This window comes from Hermetia illucens, chromosome 2 (genome assembly GCF_905115235.1).
Source record: "Hermetia illucens chromosome 2, iHerIll2.2.curated.20191125, whole genome shotgun sequence".
NCBI lineage: Eukaryota > Metazoa > Arthropoda > Insecta > Diptera > Stratiomyidae > Hermetia > Hermetia illucens.
Window position 1 is genome coordinate 69,046,358 of NC_051850.1, and position 14,903 is coordinate 69,061,260.

Here is a 14,903-nt window from a genome sequence, read left to right on the forward strand (position 1 = left end):
TGTCGCGTGACCTCGCGCCGTCAAATTCCTCCTTGTTTCGCACTCTTCAAAACACAGAGTAAATTTGAATTCAGATGAGACGCTAGATTACTCTTTCTATGGCTGGGGAATTATGAAGTTCACCAAAATACGGCAACGGAAATGACAAAGGGAATATATGTATATATGATACTGACCGACCTATTTTCTTTAGAGAAATAAATGATTTTCTACTCAAGCCAATATTTGAGAGGATAGTAAATTCTTGAAAGATAGAATCTTTGGTTTTCTGTAACTTCTTTAACAATAACAAAATTTAGGGCAAAGTTAGCAATATCATGTGTGAACTTAAATGGATTACCAACAATTTGCAAATGATCGTTTTAGGAAAATTGTTTTGCACTAAACAGTGAAATTTATTTCCCTATTACTCTAAAGTGAGACCCCCGGGAATCCTAGACCAAGTGGAAATCTTCTCCGGATTGCAGAAATAACGCTATACATAACACAATACCTACATATACAGATATTAAGTGAAGTGTCATAGATGTAGAATTGACATTTTCGGCTACTTCTACTGTGGCTTTGAAGAATTCTTCGAACTGCGTCACGTGTGTTCACATATAATATGTCCATAATATGAACCAATCTGCCATTTCTGAAGTATACTATATTCACAGGCATCTAACAAATAGAACATTACAAACGAAGAAAGGAATAACACCAATTATGAAGGCGAATTCAGGCTGAACGTTTCCACGTGCAAAGCGAGATGTGTCTTCAAAAGAAATTTAGATAGGTAATAGACTTTCAGGTGAATTTTCCGGTGGAGCGGAATATACCTAGATTTCGTCTGAAGTAACATGACGCTGTACATTCATTTTTGCTTGAACTAGCCTACTAACATCCTTACGTACGTAGTTATATATTTATGGATAACGTAGCGATAGATTATATTCCATATATGCATATACAGCATATTTATTTCTATCTTCTTGTGAGCAACTTATCACCAACATTTCCTTTTATATTACAGATGGGTGGTGGATAAGACATGACATCAGAAACCTTTAAAGACTCCTTCGACCGGAAGGGTCAAAAGCAGCAAAATAGACCCAAACTTTTGAAGCTTACGGAAGTATCCATGCCTAACAGAAGCAGGAAGAAAAGTAAACTTAAGGTAAATCCTCGCAAACGCAAACAATGAAAATGTTGTAATTATGTGATGGAACATTTGTGTAGAACATATACCTACACTATGCAAAATCCATATTTGTACACTACACATTTTAGAAATTTTTCGGATATTATTCGAAATTAGTACTAAATATGTCAAATGAAATACGCAAATTTTATTGCTTATAGTGTCTGCTGTTGTCTAACAATGCGAAATATTAGTTGCGATCACTATTGCATTAACAGGAATAGAATCTCTTGCTTCGAATTCGTACACTCTATCGATCGGTTAAAATATGCTTTTAGTACAATACTTGTTGTGTCACCCTGTACAATTTCAGTTATTAACTTTAAGTAAAGTGTGATAAGCAATTTCGAGAAAAGCATAGTTAAAACAAGTCGGGAAACCTGAAGCTGGGCGCTTCAGGTGTTAATTTGAGCAGATATCGATATGGAGGGTGTTTTGAGGCCTGGACACCATATAAAGGCAGCTTCATGAATTTTTTTTAGATTTTTCGGTTAGGTAGTTTCTGAGAATAGGTCCGTTAAAAAATCATCAGTTTCCACCCCTCCCACTCTCTGCCTTTTTAACAAATTTCAAAACTAAGACCGGCTTCGAAAAGTACTAATCGAGACCTTTCATTTCATACCCCACATGACTACATTCGGTGAACAAAAATTGTACACCCCCTTTTACATGTATGGGGACCCACCCCTAAATTCAACCTAGAAGTTATGTATATAGTTCCTACTTTCTCACCAAATTTCGTGTCAATCGGTATAGCCGTTTCTGAGAAAAGTGCTTGTGATAGACAGAGAGACAGGCAGACAGACAGACGAACAGACATTGAACCGATTTTAATAAGGTTTTGTTTGCAAAACGCCTTTTTTAAAAAAAGAATTATAATGGGTAGGAAATCTGGTGAAGTGCTTAATAGTGAGCGAAAATTAGTGGTGCAATTCCACAACGACGACAAACCCTTAATAGAAATAGGAAAAATTTTCCATAGAAGTTATTCTGCCATCCAAAGTGTCTGCGATTTACAAAGAGACCAACAGAATCCAAAAGACAATACGAAATCGAAATAGACTGGTTTTAACAAGGTGACAGCAATCCTTTATTCGACGCATAATTGGACTGGACTGGATAACACTGTTAGTGGAGTGAAATTAGCGGGACTTATCGGCCATCAATTCGGAATTTAACTCCGCAGAGTGTTCGGAATTACTCGCGGAAATTTGGCTTGCGCAATTACATTGCTGCTCGCAAACCATTTATTAGTAACGTCAATAGAAAGAAAAGAGTAAATTTCGCAAATAAATATCTTGACAAAAGATTTCCGCTTTTGGAGAAGGGTGATTTTTTCAGGCGAGAGTAAATTTAATGTGAAAATATCTGACAGGCGTGAGTGAATACAGCGTGAAAGGAATGAAAAATTCTTATGAAAAACCCAATACCGACTTTCAAACATGGTGGCGGTTCCGTAATGGTCTGGGGATGTTTTGCTGCTTCTGGTGTCGGCAATTTACACTTTGTCCATGGTATAATGAATGCCAAACAATACATTCAAATTTTAAAAACTAATTTGCATGAGAGTACCCGCAATTTGAACATTCACAGAAAGTACATATTTCAGCCAGAGAATGATCCAAAACATACTGCACTTAATACGCGCCTTTGGTTGCTTTATAATTTACGAAAACGGTTGAATACGGCTCCACAAAGTCCCGACATTAATCCCATAGAAAATTGAAGGTCTATTTTTAAGGAAAAATTAAAATATTATAACATAAGGAACGCAAAGACCTTAAAATCGCTTTGTCTACAGAATGGGAAAAATTTCATAACAAACAAAAAATAGTTGAATCTATGCCAAATAACCCTATTTGGCAATAAAAAACAGAAAGGGCATCCAATAAGTTATTAAAAATAAAATTACGTTACATTTTTTTAATCCAGTTAAGGGTACAAATACGAATTTTGTTGGGATCAGAATATGAAATGTTTTTAAGGCTTTGTTTGCAAAACAAAACCTATCGCTGGCTCCTGCCATACGGTTATGTGACACTTTTACTCACTAGAACCACCTCCTTCTCCTTCGCTTACCCCGCGGGATTGCCAATTCGGTATTACATCGCGGGGCAGGATCAGCTATGAAGGGCGGCTTCTATCGTTATTTGTAACTTTCCTCCTCAGCAGATTGTGGATCGCCTTCATTAATTTTAACACCACCCTCCAAGATGTTTCAGAGGCTAGCATGTGGTCCACGATATTTTCGGGTGTCAACCGTGCTTCGGCGTCAGTTAAAAACAATATGCTCCGCGTCTTCCGGAGTCATCACGCATGTCGGGCAATGCGGGGAGTCGTCACGCCAGAAGCGATAAAGGTATGCACGGTACCCTCCGTGACAGCTTAGGAATTGAGTTAGGTGGTAACTAACCTCACCGTGCCTTCGCTTGATCCATTTAGAAACATCTGGGATTATCCTCTGTGTCCAGCGACCCTTAGGTGAATCATCCCACCTTTTTTGTCATTCCAAAATAGATTCACTTCGTGCCAATAGCCGACGATTGGTATAGGACTCGCCGATTGCATATGATCGATCATAGAGGCGTCGACCCTCGTTCGCCAAGATGTCGATGGGGATCATGCCTGCCATCACAGAAGCTGCTTCATCTGAAGTTGTACGGTAAGCGCATGGCGTTCGCAATGCACTCAATCGGTATGGGGCTGCGATTTTTCTTCTGTTTGCTTCCACCTTCAAAGACGAAGCCCAGACTGGAGCTGCATAAAGCAAGATGGAGCTAACAACGCTCGAGATCAGGAGCTGACGGCTTTGCCTAGGACCACCTATATTTGGTAGCATTCTTGCCAACAATGTAGCCACTCTGGAAGCCTTGGTTGCTAAATTTTCAAGATGGAACTTGGATTTCAGTCTTTGGTCAACCATGACTCCTAGGTATTTAAGCGTTGACTGCGACTGTATGATGTGTTCACCAATCCTGATCTTTATCGACGTCTGCTTCCTTCGCTTGGTAATCAAGACTACCTCGGTTTTATGTTCCGCGAGTGTCAGACCAACTTCCTCTAGCTAAGACCTGATTTCAAAAATTGCCCCGTTTGTGAGTACCTCGATCTCATCAATGTCTTGTGCGACGATAGTTACTCCGATATCGTCTGCGAATCCAATGATTGTCACTCCTTTGGGTAGTTGCAACTTTAAAATTCCGTCATACATTATTATCCGCAGGAGAGGACCCAGGACTAATCCTTGTGGAATTCCGCAGGTTGTTGTATACGTCTTAGGTCCATTGTCCAAATCGTAACACAATATCCTCTCCCGGAGAAATTGCATGATTATGTGCACCAGATATTTAGGAGCGCCCAGTTTGGCTGAAGCTGCAATTATTTTGCTCCACTTTGCCGTATTAAAGGCATTCCTCACGTCGAAAGTAACTACCGCGCAAGATTTATTGGCCTCCATTGCTTTTTCCGCAATCGGAAGCACGTCACCGTGCTGATGGCATTGACAGTAGATCTTGCCTTTCGGAATCCGAGCTGGCTGTCTGAGAGACCACCCTCCTTTTCTATGATTGGTACGAGCCTATTGAAGATCACCCGTTCGAAAAGTTTGCCAATGCCGTTTAGCAGGCATATAGGTCTATAAGACGAAGGGTCACCCAAAGGTTTATTTGGCTTCGGAATTAGCACAAGCTTCTGTTTCCTCCACTCTTCCGGGAAAATCCCATCTATGGGGCACGTCGTAAATATTTCAGCGAACCACCTTGGAACCGCCTAAACCTGGGGATTTATTTTCGGCAATCTTCTTCGCGGCTTCCAGGACTTCTTTCGTGGTTACCTCGGGAATTTCACCGGGATCTACCTGGACAGTGGGTAAGGTTCGACTCACTTGAAACTTGTGGGAAGAGAGTGCTAATGATTTCCCGCAGCAAATCAGGGTTGGTGATCGGCAGTGAGCGCTTTTCCTTGATTGTTGCCATAACTGCCTTGTATGCACCTCCCCATGGGTCGAAGTCCGCTTCCTTGCATAGTGTTCAGTTTTACTTCTAGAGATGGCTTCTTGCAATTCTTTCCTCGCCTTCTTATATTGGCTGTACTACTCTTAAGACTCAGACCGGTTTCTGCTACGTTGGCTGTGTCTTCTGGCCTTAAGGTAAACTTTACGAAGTTCTTCGATTTCGGCATTCCACCAGTTGGGCATTCGTTTTTAAGGTTTAACAAAACCTTATTAAAATCGGTTTACTGTCTGTCTGTCTGTCCGTTTGTCTGTCTGTCTGTCTGTCCGTCACACGCATTTTTCTCGGAGACGGTTATAGCGATTGACACAAAATTTGGTAGAAAGGTGGGAACTGTGAACGCTCAGGCATATAGTGAGTTACATCCTCTTACGACGAATTTAAGGGGGGGGGTCCCCATACATGCAAAAGGGGGGTGTAAATTTTTTTTTCATCAAATATAGTCATGTGGGGTATCAAATTAAAGGTCTCGGTTAGTACTTTTCGAAGCCGGTACTAGTTTTGACTTTTGCTGAAAAGGTGGGGAGTGCGGGGGGTTGAAAATGGTCATTTCTTTAACGAACCCATTCTCAGAAACTACCAAACCGAAAAATCTGGCAAAAATCAGGGAGCTGCCACTATACGGTGCCTAGGCTCCGAAATACCCTCCATATCGATACCTGTTCAAATAAAGTTAATAATAGTATATTACTATAATTTTTAGTAATTGACAGGAAAACCCCCTATAAGTTCACCCTAGAATCAAAAAATTTTGCAGCAATGTAGACTACAGTATAGGTCATAATCCTGCTAAATTTGGTGAAAATCGCACTATAACTAACAAAGTTATACTGGGTCAAATCTGTGCTCCTCTGTAAATTCGAGACTATGAATGTCAATATCACTTGAAAGTGGCTATTTTCACATAATATATGCATATTTTACGTGCTACATGCTAATGGGACAAATGCACACCGAAATCTCTTTATAAAAGAAATACACAAAACCTTTCATACCTGAAGCGTCTAGCTTCCGGTTTCCCGACTTGTTTAAGGTTTAACCTTATTAAAATCGGTTCAATGTTTTTCTGTCTTTTTTTTTTTTGAGGAGGTGGAAATCTTCAAAAAACACTGGACACACCAGCGTGTGGGATTTTTATCCACTCAAACCACCCCCGACTCCCTCCCTGCCTCGCGGAACCACCATCAGGTATTACATCACGGGGCGGAGTCACCTCACTTAATCCCATTTCTTCTATACGCGGCGCACGTGACCGAGCTTTTCTCTTTTCCTCTGCCTTTCGTAATTTATCTTGAATAGATGCGATCATGGAGTTGACCGCATCCCAATTCTCTTGATGTGCTAGCATTTTCGGCACCAGATTTTCTGGTACCAGCACCTCTCCTCTCCTCTAGGTTCCTCCTTTGTTCCACAAATCTCGGACAGTGGAAGAATACATACTCGGGGTCCTCTGGGACTCCATCACAATTTGGACAGTCGGGTGAGGTCTCCAATTTAAACCTGTGAAGGTATCCATGTCCTGTGAAAAACTGGGTGAGATTATAATTAATCTCACCGTGTCGTCTCTCCAACCACTCCTTGATGGCAGAAATGAGCCTGTGAGTCCGCCGACCCTTTCCCGAGCGTTCCCACCGCTCTTGCCATCTATTTGTGTATCTCTCCCTCTCAGCGTTCTTCGTCTGCGATAAGGGACAGATTCGCCATCTCATCTGCCAAGATGTCAATCGGCATCATTGTAGAGATGACGAATGCTGCATCATCTGAGACAGTCCTGAAGGCAGGGCTGAGCTGTCCTCCTGTAGGCTACATTCAGTTTGCTAGTGTTAACTGACATCCGCAATGCCTCGCTCCAAACTTGGGTCGCATATAGCATGATTGAGGTCACCACCCAGGCTATAAGCAACCTAGAGGTATTCCGTGGCCCTCCCACGTTCGGCATCATCCTCGCCAGGGCCATACTGACAGTGGATGATTTATCACAAACATACTGTACGTGTTGCTTATAGCTGAGCTTCCTGTCTATCACCACCCCCAAGCGATTGATGGTCAGCTTGGAAGTGATGATATGATTCCCGATTCTAACACAGGCGTAATTTCTCTTCCGGCGGTTCGTGATGAGGGCCGCTTCTGTTTTTTCCTCGTAAGCGTCAGACCAGAGCTCTCCAACCAGCATTTGGCAGCACTGATTGCCTCGCTTGAGTAAAACTCAACATCTTCGAGATGCTTTGCGACAACAACCAATGCTATGTCGTCAGCGTAACCCACCACTGCCGTTTCCTCCGGAAGGGGAAAATTAAGTACATCGTTGTACATGATGTTCCACAATAGTGGGCCCAATACGGAGCCCTGTGGGACACCCGCGGAAACAACATACTCCTGGGCCCCGCCGTCAGTGTCATACCAGAGCCTCCTTTCAGTTAAGTAACTATCGACGATTGCAGCGAGATCGGCAGGAATACCAACCTTCGCTAGGGATTTGCATATTAGATTCCAATTGGCCGAATTGAATGCATTTTTCACGTCCAGGGTTACTACCACGCAATATTTGCTGGTACTAGCCTTTCCGTGAATTGCATCATCGGCCAAGCCAGTAACCAATTTGATGGCATCAATGGTTGATCTGGCTTTTCGAAACCCATACTGCCGATCTGAAAGGTCGCCTTGACTCTCAACAACCGGGAGTAATCTATTATAGATTACCCGCTCTAACATTTTCTCTACCGTGTCCAAAAGACATATGGGTCGGTATGACGATGGGTCACCTGGAGGTTTACCAGGCTTAGGCAGAAGTACCAACTTCTGTCGCTTCCAAGCCGCGTCGGTCTGCCGCTCTCTATAGTTCTGAGTGTTGGCCGACAATAAAGGACAATGAACGGCGTCTTGCGGTAATGGAGACGAAGATGTTGCATTGCACTGGTGGCGTTACACGTTTTGATTACGTCTGAAATGAGAATATTCGCGATCGATATGGGTTTGTACCGATCGTGGAAAAACTGCAAGTGAGGCGTTTTCAATGGTGTGGTCACGTAATTCACGCTAACGAGAATTCAACAACCAGTATTGGTCAGAACATCGAAAGCAAAGGTAAGCAACCAAAAAGTCGGCCAAAACAATGGTGGCTCGATACGCTGGATGGGGATTTAGAGGTCTCACGATCACATCCTGATCAGGCATTTGATAAAATAAAATGATGAAACCGATCACCACGAGCCGACCCCGTTTGTGAACTGAAGGCTGAAGAAAAGGAAAAAGATGTGAGGAACGACGAGTGCACGACAGCTCCGTGTAATATAGTTAAAAATTCCATTGCCCTCTATTTTTTAGAAAGCGATTTAAATAAATCATTTGATGGAAAGCCCTGTGTTGATAATGGTCAACCTCATACGCTTCACGCTCTGAGTTTAATATTATTAGCGAATGAAAACAATTTAACCAACATCAAATATAAAACAAGTCGTAATACCGGAAGCTCGCGCTTCGGATATAAAGGTTTTGTGTTCATCTTATGTAAGAAATTTCGACGCACATTTTTCTATCCGTATATAGCTACAAATTCAACATAATCCTTCATATTTTTCCAAACTACGAGACATACCTACATATTACAGCCATAGATATTACGCTCACCCTAAACAATCAAACTGCTTATTTCCGAATACTGTACACATATATGCACGTATATAAATTCATCGTACCCATATTTCCGATTTACTTCTTATATCTATTTGAATTAGGCCCTACCCGCAAAGTTCATTAGCACGCATATATTATATACCTACATACACATGTCTGGTTGACAAATAACTAAAAAGCTGAAACAAAATAATTCTCTGCGACCCCATTCATAAGAACTCATTTCGTTGTGGTATTGACGAATTGATATGTGATGATGACGTCATGCAGGTTGTAGAGTGCACGAAATTCACAAAAAATTGTAAAGTTTCACCCCCTATAACTTTGTTAATAGTAATTCGATTTTGTTCAAGCTTGACGAAATTGTGCATTATGTTCTTCATTACACGCATGCCAAATTTTGTACTTCTGGGGTGAACATAAGGGGGGTGCCAGGTAAATTTCTAAAATATGGAAATATACTATTATTAACTTTATTTGTGCAGATATCGTAACCGGATATATTTTGACGCCTACATTTCGTAGAGATGCATCACTGTGTTTTTTTTCAGATTTTTCGGTTGGATAGGTTCTGAGAACGAGACCTGTTACACTTTTTGGGGGTCATAGTTTGAGCCCTCACTCCTCCATGTTTCACTCAATATCAAATATTGAGCCAGTTTCGAAAAGTAGTAATTGAGGCCTTTCATTTAATACCCCACATGGCTACAATCTGTGAAAAAAAATTTGCACTCTCCATTCACATGTATGGGGAGCCCCCCCTTAAACTTAATACAAGATGGCGCCACTTACTGCAGATAAAGGGTACACCAGGTTACATAATCTCACCAATTTTCGTGACAATCGGTCTAGCCGTTTCCGAATAAATCGGGTGTGACAGACAGACAGACGGACAGACAGACACCGTCTCGATTCTAATAAGGTTTTGTTTCACACAAAACCTTAAAAAGGGCTAGGGAGAATTAGATTCTTCTTGAATGGAATTTTAATATTTCACTGGGATTTCAATTATTCTCGTTAATTATGACGTCAGCATCTTATTTGTATGGCTTAGGATGCTGTTAATTAGCACGAAATTGATGAGTTTGAACTGCTATAACTTTCCCACTAATAGTTGGATTTTCATGTGTATGCACGAGGCTGTCCTCTATGTCGGTGCACAATTTGGTAGAATGAACATAAGGGGAGTTTTTTAGTCAACTTCTACAAGTTTATAATATACTATTATTAAGTTTATTTGAGTAGATGTCGGAATGGGACATATTTTGAGGCCTAGATTTCATCTAAGCGCACAACCCTGATTTTTTTCGGATTTTTAGGTTGGGTAGTTTCCGAAAATTAGTCCTGTCTCACTTCAAGTTCGTACATTTTGACCCTTACTCACGCACTTTGCAATTTATGCCAAAATTAATATCAGTTTCGGAAAGTACAAATCGAAACCTTTCATTTGATAACCTACACATCTATATCCGGTGAAAAAAATTTTTGAATCCCCCCTTTACATGTATGGGGAGCCCTCCTTTAAACTCCACCTAAATGTATGCCACTCGCTGTATGCGTGGGATTTCATAGTTCCCATCTGTCCACCAAATTTCGTTCGGATCGGTTTAGCGTGTGACAGATAGACAGACATTGAATCGATTTTAATAAGGTTTTGTTTTTCACAAAACCTTTAAAAATCGTATCGAAAATCTTCTAATGCATTATAGTTTCCCCTCTTAAATAAGAGAAGTAATACTTCGGATATGTATAACTTATGAACGTTCACACAGTACGCTTTTAGTTTTTGTAATACAGTTACATCCCGATAATATGTATGGTCAAGGGACAGACGATTTTGTACGAAATATCGGAATTACCAATTATTGGGAGTGCAAAATTAAGAAAATTACCTCTGGGAACTGGTAGACTTGTACGAATTAGTGGGAAATTCGAATAGTCAATGTACGGATTATCGGGATCCCACTGTATTTTTAAAGTGAAAACATTGATTTGTATAGAAGAAGAAGTGGAAAATGTAAAACATGACCTGACAAAAGTAAAAGCAAGAGATATTCTAGTGTTTGTCATGCTGGGGAGCGTAGTATTCAGTTCACAAGTATTGCAACGTCAAAGTTGAAAAATGCGGTACCTTTGAAACTTTGTTTGATCCAACTTTACACTTCTGTGTAACAGAATTTAGTGTCTTTACTTTTCTGCGGCCAATATAACGCTTTAATATTGTTTCTTTTGTCTGAAGAAAAGTAAAAATGCAATAAAGACGTAAAAGTTTCCAAGTATGATGTAAAACGTTTAGATCTCCAACTTTGTATTACGTGTGAGTGTAGTGAAGACGTGCATTTCACGCATATTGCCGGAGTGAGTAGTGCAATTAGCTGATATAATGGTGAGCTTCATCAGCCGATCATCAAATCGTTCGACTTCTTTAATGGCATCACGGAAACCCTCTGTGATGGCAATGCCAATACCATATTGAGTGTGTGGGTTACCAAAATAGAGAAGTTTGTAGCCATTTTTACCGCGTTCGCGTTCAATGTCGCTGGCAACATACTATCGGGTTTCTTGCAGAGCACAGATATTAATGCGCCTTTTCCGAAGGGTTCTTGCGAGTCCCTCCGTCTTTCCAATTAGGGTACCAACATTTAGCGTACAGACACGTATTTGTTGTGTTTGTTTTGTTCGGACTAACTTGCTTACGTCCTGACGCCGTCCATGGGTCAAGAACCCTTGGCCATTTCTCGAAAGGACCGGGGGCCGTCCTGCCGCGTGAGGTGGACGGCTTAGCATTTCTCCGAGGCTTGTGACTCAATCCGATCATCATGTTTGTAACGACATTGTATGCATTTTCTTGGTCGGCCTGTCGCGGGACTTGTCACAAAGAGAGATCAGGTAGGATTTAGCACAGTGGAATAACTCCAACTATACTCTGTTTATCTCTTTCCCGGAAAGTCTATTAGGGCAATATCTATGGTAAAAAAAAGACGAGGTAGACCCTGACTGAGATAGAGCCATGGCGTAGTTCAGAGCGCCAAACAGCTTTTAGGGATATCGAACTAGTGGAACTCGGCGCAAAACTACGTGGAGTTCCTTACTAAGGCAGGGCTAGACCGGATACAGTTGTTGCGCAGTTGATGATGATGATGCCTCACTTTGCCGCCCTCTGCATTGCGGCTTCTTTTCGACAGCTCGGTCGCTACAAATTGTTGCTGGGGGATGGAATCGCCCAAGCGCCGTTGTAGTTTAGTTAATGTTTTCGATGTTGTGTGAAAACTAAATAAGTTCCCGTTGGTGTTGTATTTGAGGCGTTGTTGAACTTCTCAAAAAAGTGTTTATGTGAATCGGAAACTGAATGCGACTTGGTACAGGTCCGAAATGCAAAGACAAGGCTCACGAACACCAGGGATCTTTGCTCTAAACAAATCTTATCGGCAACCATCTAAGGGAACTCAAACTGATTTTTTGATGTTCAAATACTGTGTATTTTCAAACCAAAGTCATGCTACTGCTACGGAATGCTTCGGAATTCTCAACAATCTTATCCAGGTAGTCGCCAGTTTTTGCAGTTGAAACAGTCTACATTTTCCTATCTTCAGGGTACCTTTCCACATTCTTTCAAAATTGATAATAGGAATAATTGAATACCAACACCAACAGCTCTAGTACCAAACCCTATCTTCACCTCGGCTTGGTGATCGCTGGGAGTTCTTTCTTTATGAAAAACTGCAGACGGAGAAGGATGAAGGCGAGTCTCTCGCGCCTAAAAACGGGAAAAATGTACCAACTGATCCTCCAAGTTGGGGGTTGGGTAGGGCTGACAACCACACAAGGAAAACCGATGTTACGAAACCACGGAAGGAGTCTCGGACAGGATGGATTTTACAACGACGAACCCGGCAACGACAACGGATTAACAATTTTCTCATGGTACGTGCGCTCCCTGTACAGACCGAATGCTACTGAGCAGCTAGCCGACACCCTGTCCCAATATAAGGCTGATGTAACAGCATTGCAAGAGATGCGTTGAACAAGGACCGGTTCCTCCGGACCCTCAAAGTCTGTCCCAAGTATAATATCAAAATCATACTTGGCGATTTCAACAGTCAAGTAGGGAAGGAGCCCGTATTCAGGCGATACGTCGGCTCCAGCTTACATAGAAACACCAATGATAACGGACTACGGATTATTCAATTAGCAGTATTACACGAAATGGTTGTTGGAAGTGCCTAGTTTGTGCGGAAAGCGGTCCGCAAACATACGTGGGCCTCTCCAGACGGGACCACTTTCAACCAAATTGACCACGTGCTGATTGAACGTCTCATACACAAAAAGGGGAATATCACGCAGTGCAGCAACTATAGAGGTACTACATTGCTGAGTACCATCTATAAGATATTCTCCGCTATCTTGCTAGGCCCAATAGCCCCATACGCCCAGAACATCATTGGCCCATACCAAAGAGGCTTCACTCCAGGCAAATCAGCAACAAATGAGATTTTCTCTCTGCGGCAAGCAACAGCAGGATATCTCTCAAGAACATTCAACATCAATAACGGTCTACGGTCTATATTCAACGTCATCAACGGTCCTCTTCGACCTGGCCCTGGAGAAGGTAAATCAGCAACAAATGAGATTTTCTCTCTGCGGCAAGCAACAGCAGGATCTCTCTCAAGAACATTCAACATCAATAACGGTCTACGGTCTATATTCAACGTCATCAACGGTCCTCTTCGACCTGGCCCTGGAGAAGGTGATTTGCGATACCGATGTAAATGCAAGAGCCATCATCCTCTTTTAGTCCACCCATCTAATGGCTTACGCTGAAGATATCGACATCGTGGGAAGAACAACCGCGAAATATTGTACATTAATGAAGACAACACGAAGTACATGGTGGCAACGTCGGCACCAAAACAAAAAGAACGAACGACATCGAATCGCACTGGTCAAAGGAAAACAATGAAGATAGGAAACCACAACTTTGAGACCGTTGAAAATTTCTCCTATCTAGGTTCGAAAATCACAACCGATAACAGTTATGATGCTGAAATCATCGCGCACGGTTGTTGGCAGCCAACAGAGCCTATTTCGCTCTTATTGTATAAGACAAATGATCTTGCCAGTCCTTATGTATTCCTCGGAGACTTGGGTTCTTGGCAAAGAAAACTGCGAACTCTTGGCCACGTTCGAGAAAAGAAATCCGTCAGGTCGTGGATCAAATCCGGCTGTGGGTGGGCGGATCACTTAATCTGTATGGATGAGAATGATTCAGTCCGGAAAGTCTATAAGGGCAATATCTATGGTAGAAAAAGAACACGAGGCAGACCTTACCTGAGAAGGAGCGATGGCGTACGTCAAGACGCCAGACAGCTTTTAGGGATATCGAATTGGTGAACCTCGGCGCAAAACCTGAGTCTCTGAAGCTCCTTATTAAGGCAGGCCTAGACCGGATACCGGTTGTTGTGCCGTTGATGATTATGAATAATTGAATACGCTGGAAATTTACGCTTGGAATGCTCAAATCGTCTTGAAATTATACTTAACGTATGACAAAAGCTTAAATAAGATGTTCCTATTTAATAAATCCGGAATAACTTAAAGAAAATTCTACTTTAACCTTAAATCTTAAAAATAAAATAACGAAAGAAATGTATCTTAAAAGTATATAACAGAATGCGAAACTATTACGCAGTGAATTTCAGGAGATAATTTGCTGAAAAAAAAGATAGATCGAATGAACTGTAACAAAGTTGGCTTGGTTCAGCGGTACGGGAACTTGTATCTAGTAAAATTGTTCGAAAACGGGCAGTATTTTTAACATGACGATCGGTCTGTTTGTGTAATTCATTCAGTTCAATTCAATTTATTAAGATACCTAGTCATCATAAAATTGAATGGGGTTATAAGAAATACCATTATGCTTTTACAATATACTCAACGAATAACAAGTCGGGAAGCCAGAAGAGTCCGCTGCAAGGCCATAATACCAGCGGGCCCCCTATTAAGAAGAAATAACAAGTCGGGAAACCGGAAGCTTGACGCTTCAGGTATAAAAGGTTTTGTGTTTCCCTATGTGAGGA

The 14,903-nt window shown here is 41.6% G+C and overlaps 1 protein-coding gene across 3 annotated transcripts in view; it reads left to right on the plus strand.

Annotated features, from left to right (window-relative positions):
* The window catches only part of LOC119647432, a 281,759-nt gene that overhangs the window by 23,145 nt on the left and 243,711 nt on the right, over window positions 1-14,903 (plus strand). For all 3 annotated transcript variants that reach the window (XM_038048343.1, XM_038048340.1, XM_038048341.1), the window contains exon 2: window positions 1,016-1,159. In XM_038048343.1, the coding sequence (XP_037904271.1) occupies window positions 1,034-1,159 (126 nt within the window). In that variant the 5' untranslated portion in view covers window positions 1,016-1,033. The remainder of the gene's footprint in view (window positions 1-1,015; window positions 1,160-14,903) is intronic.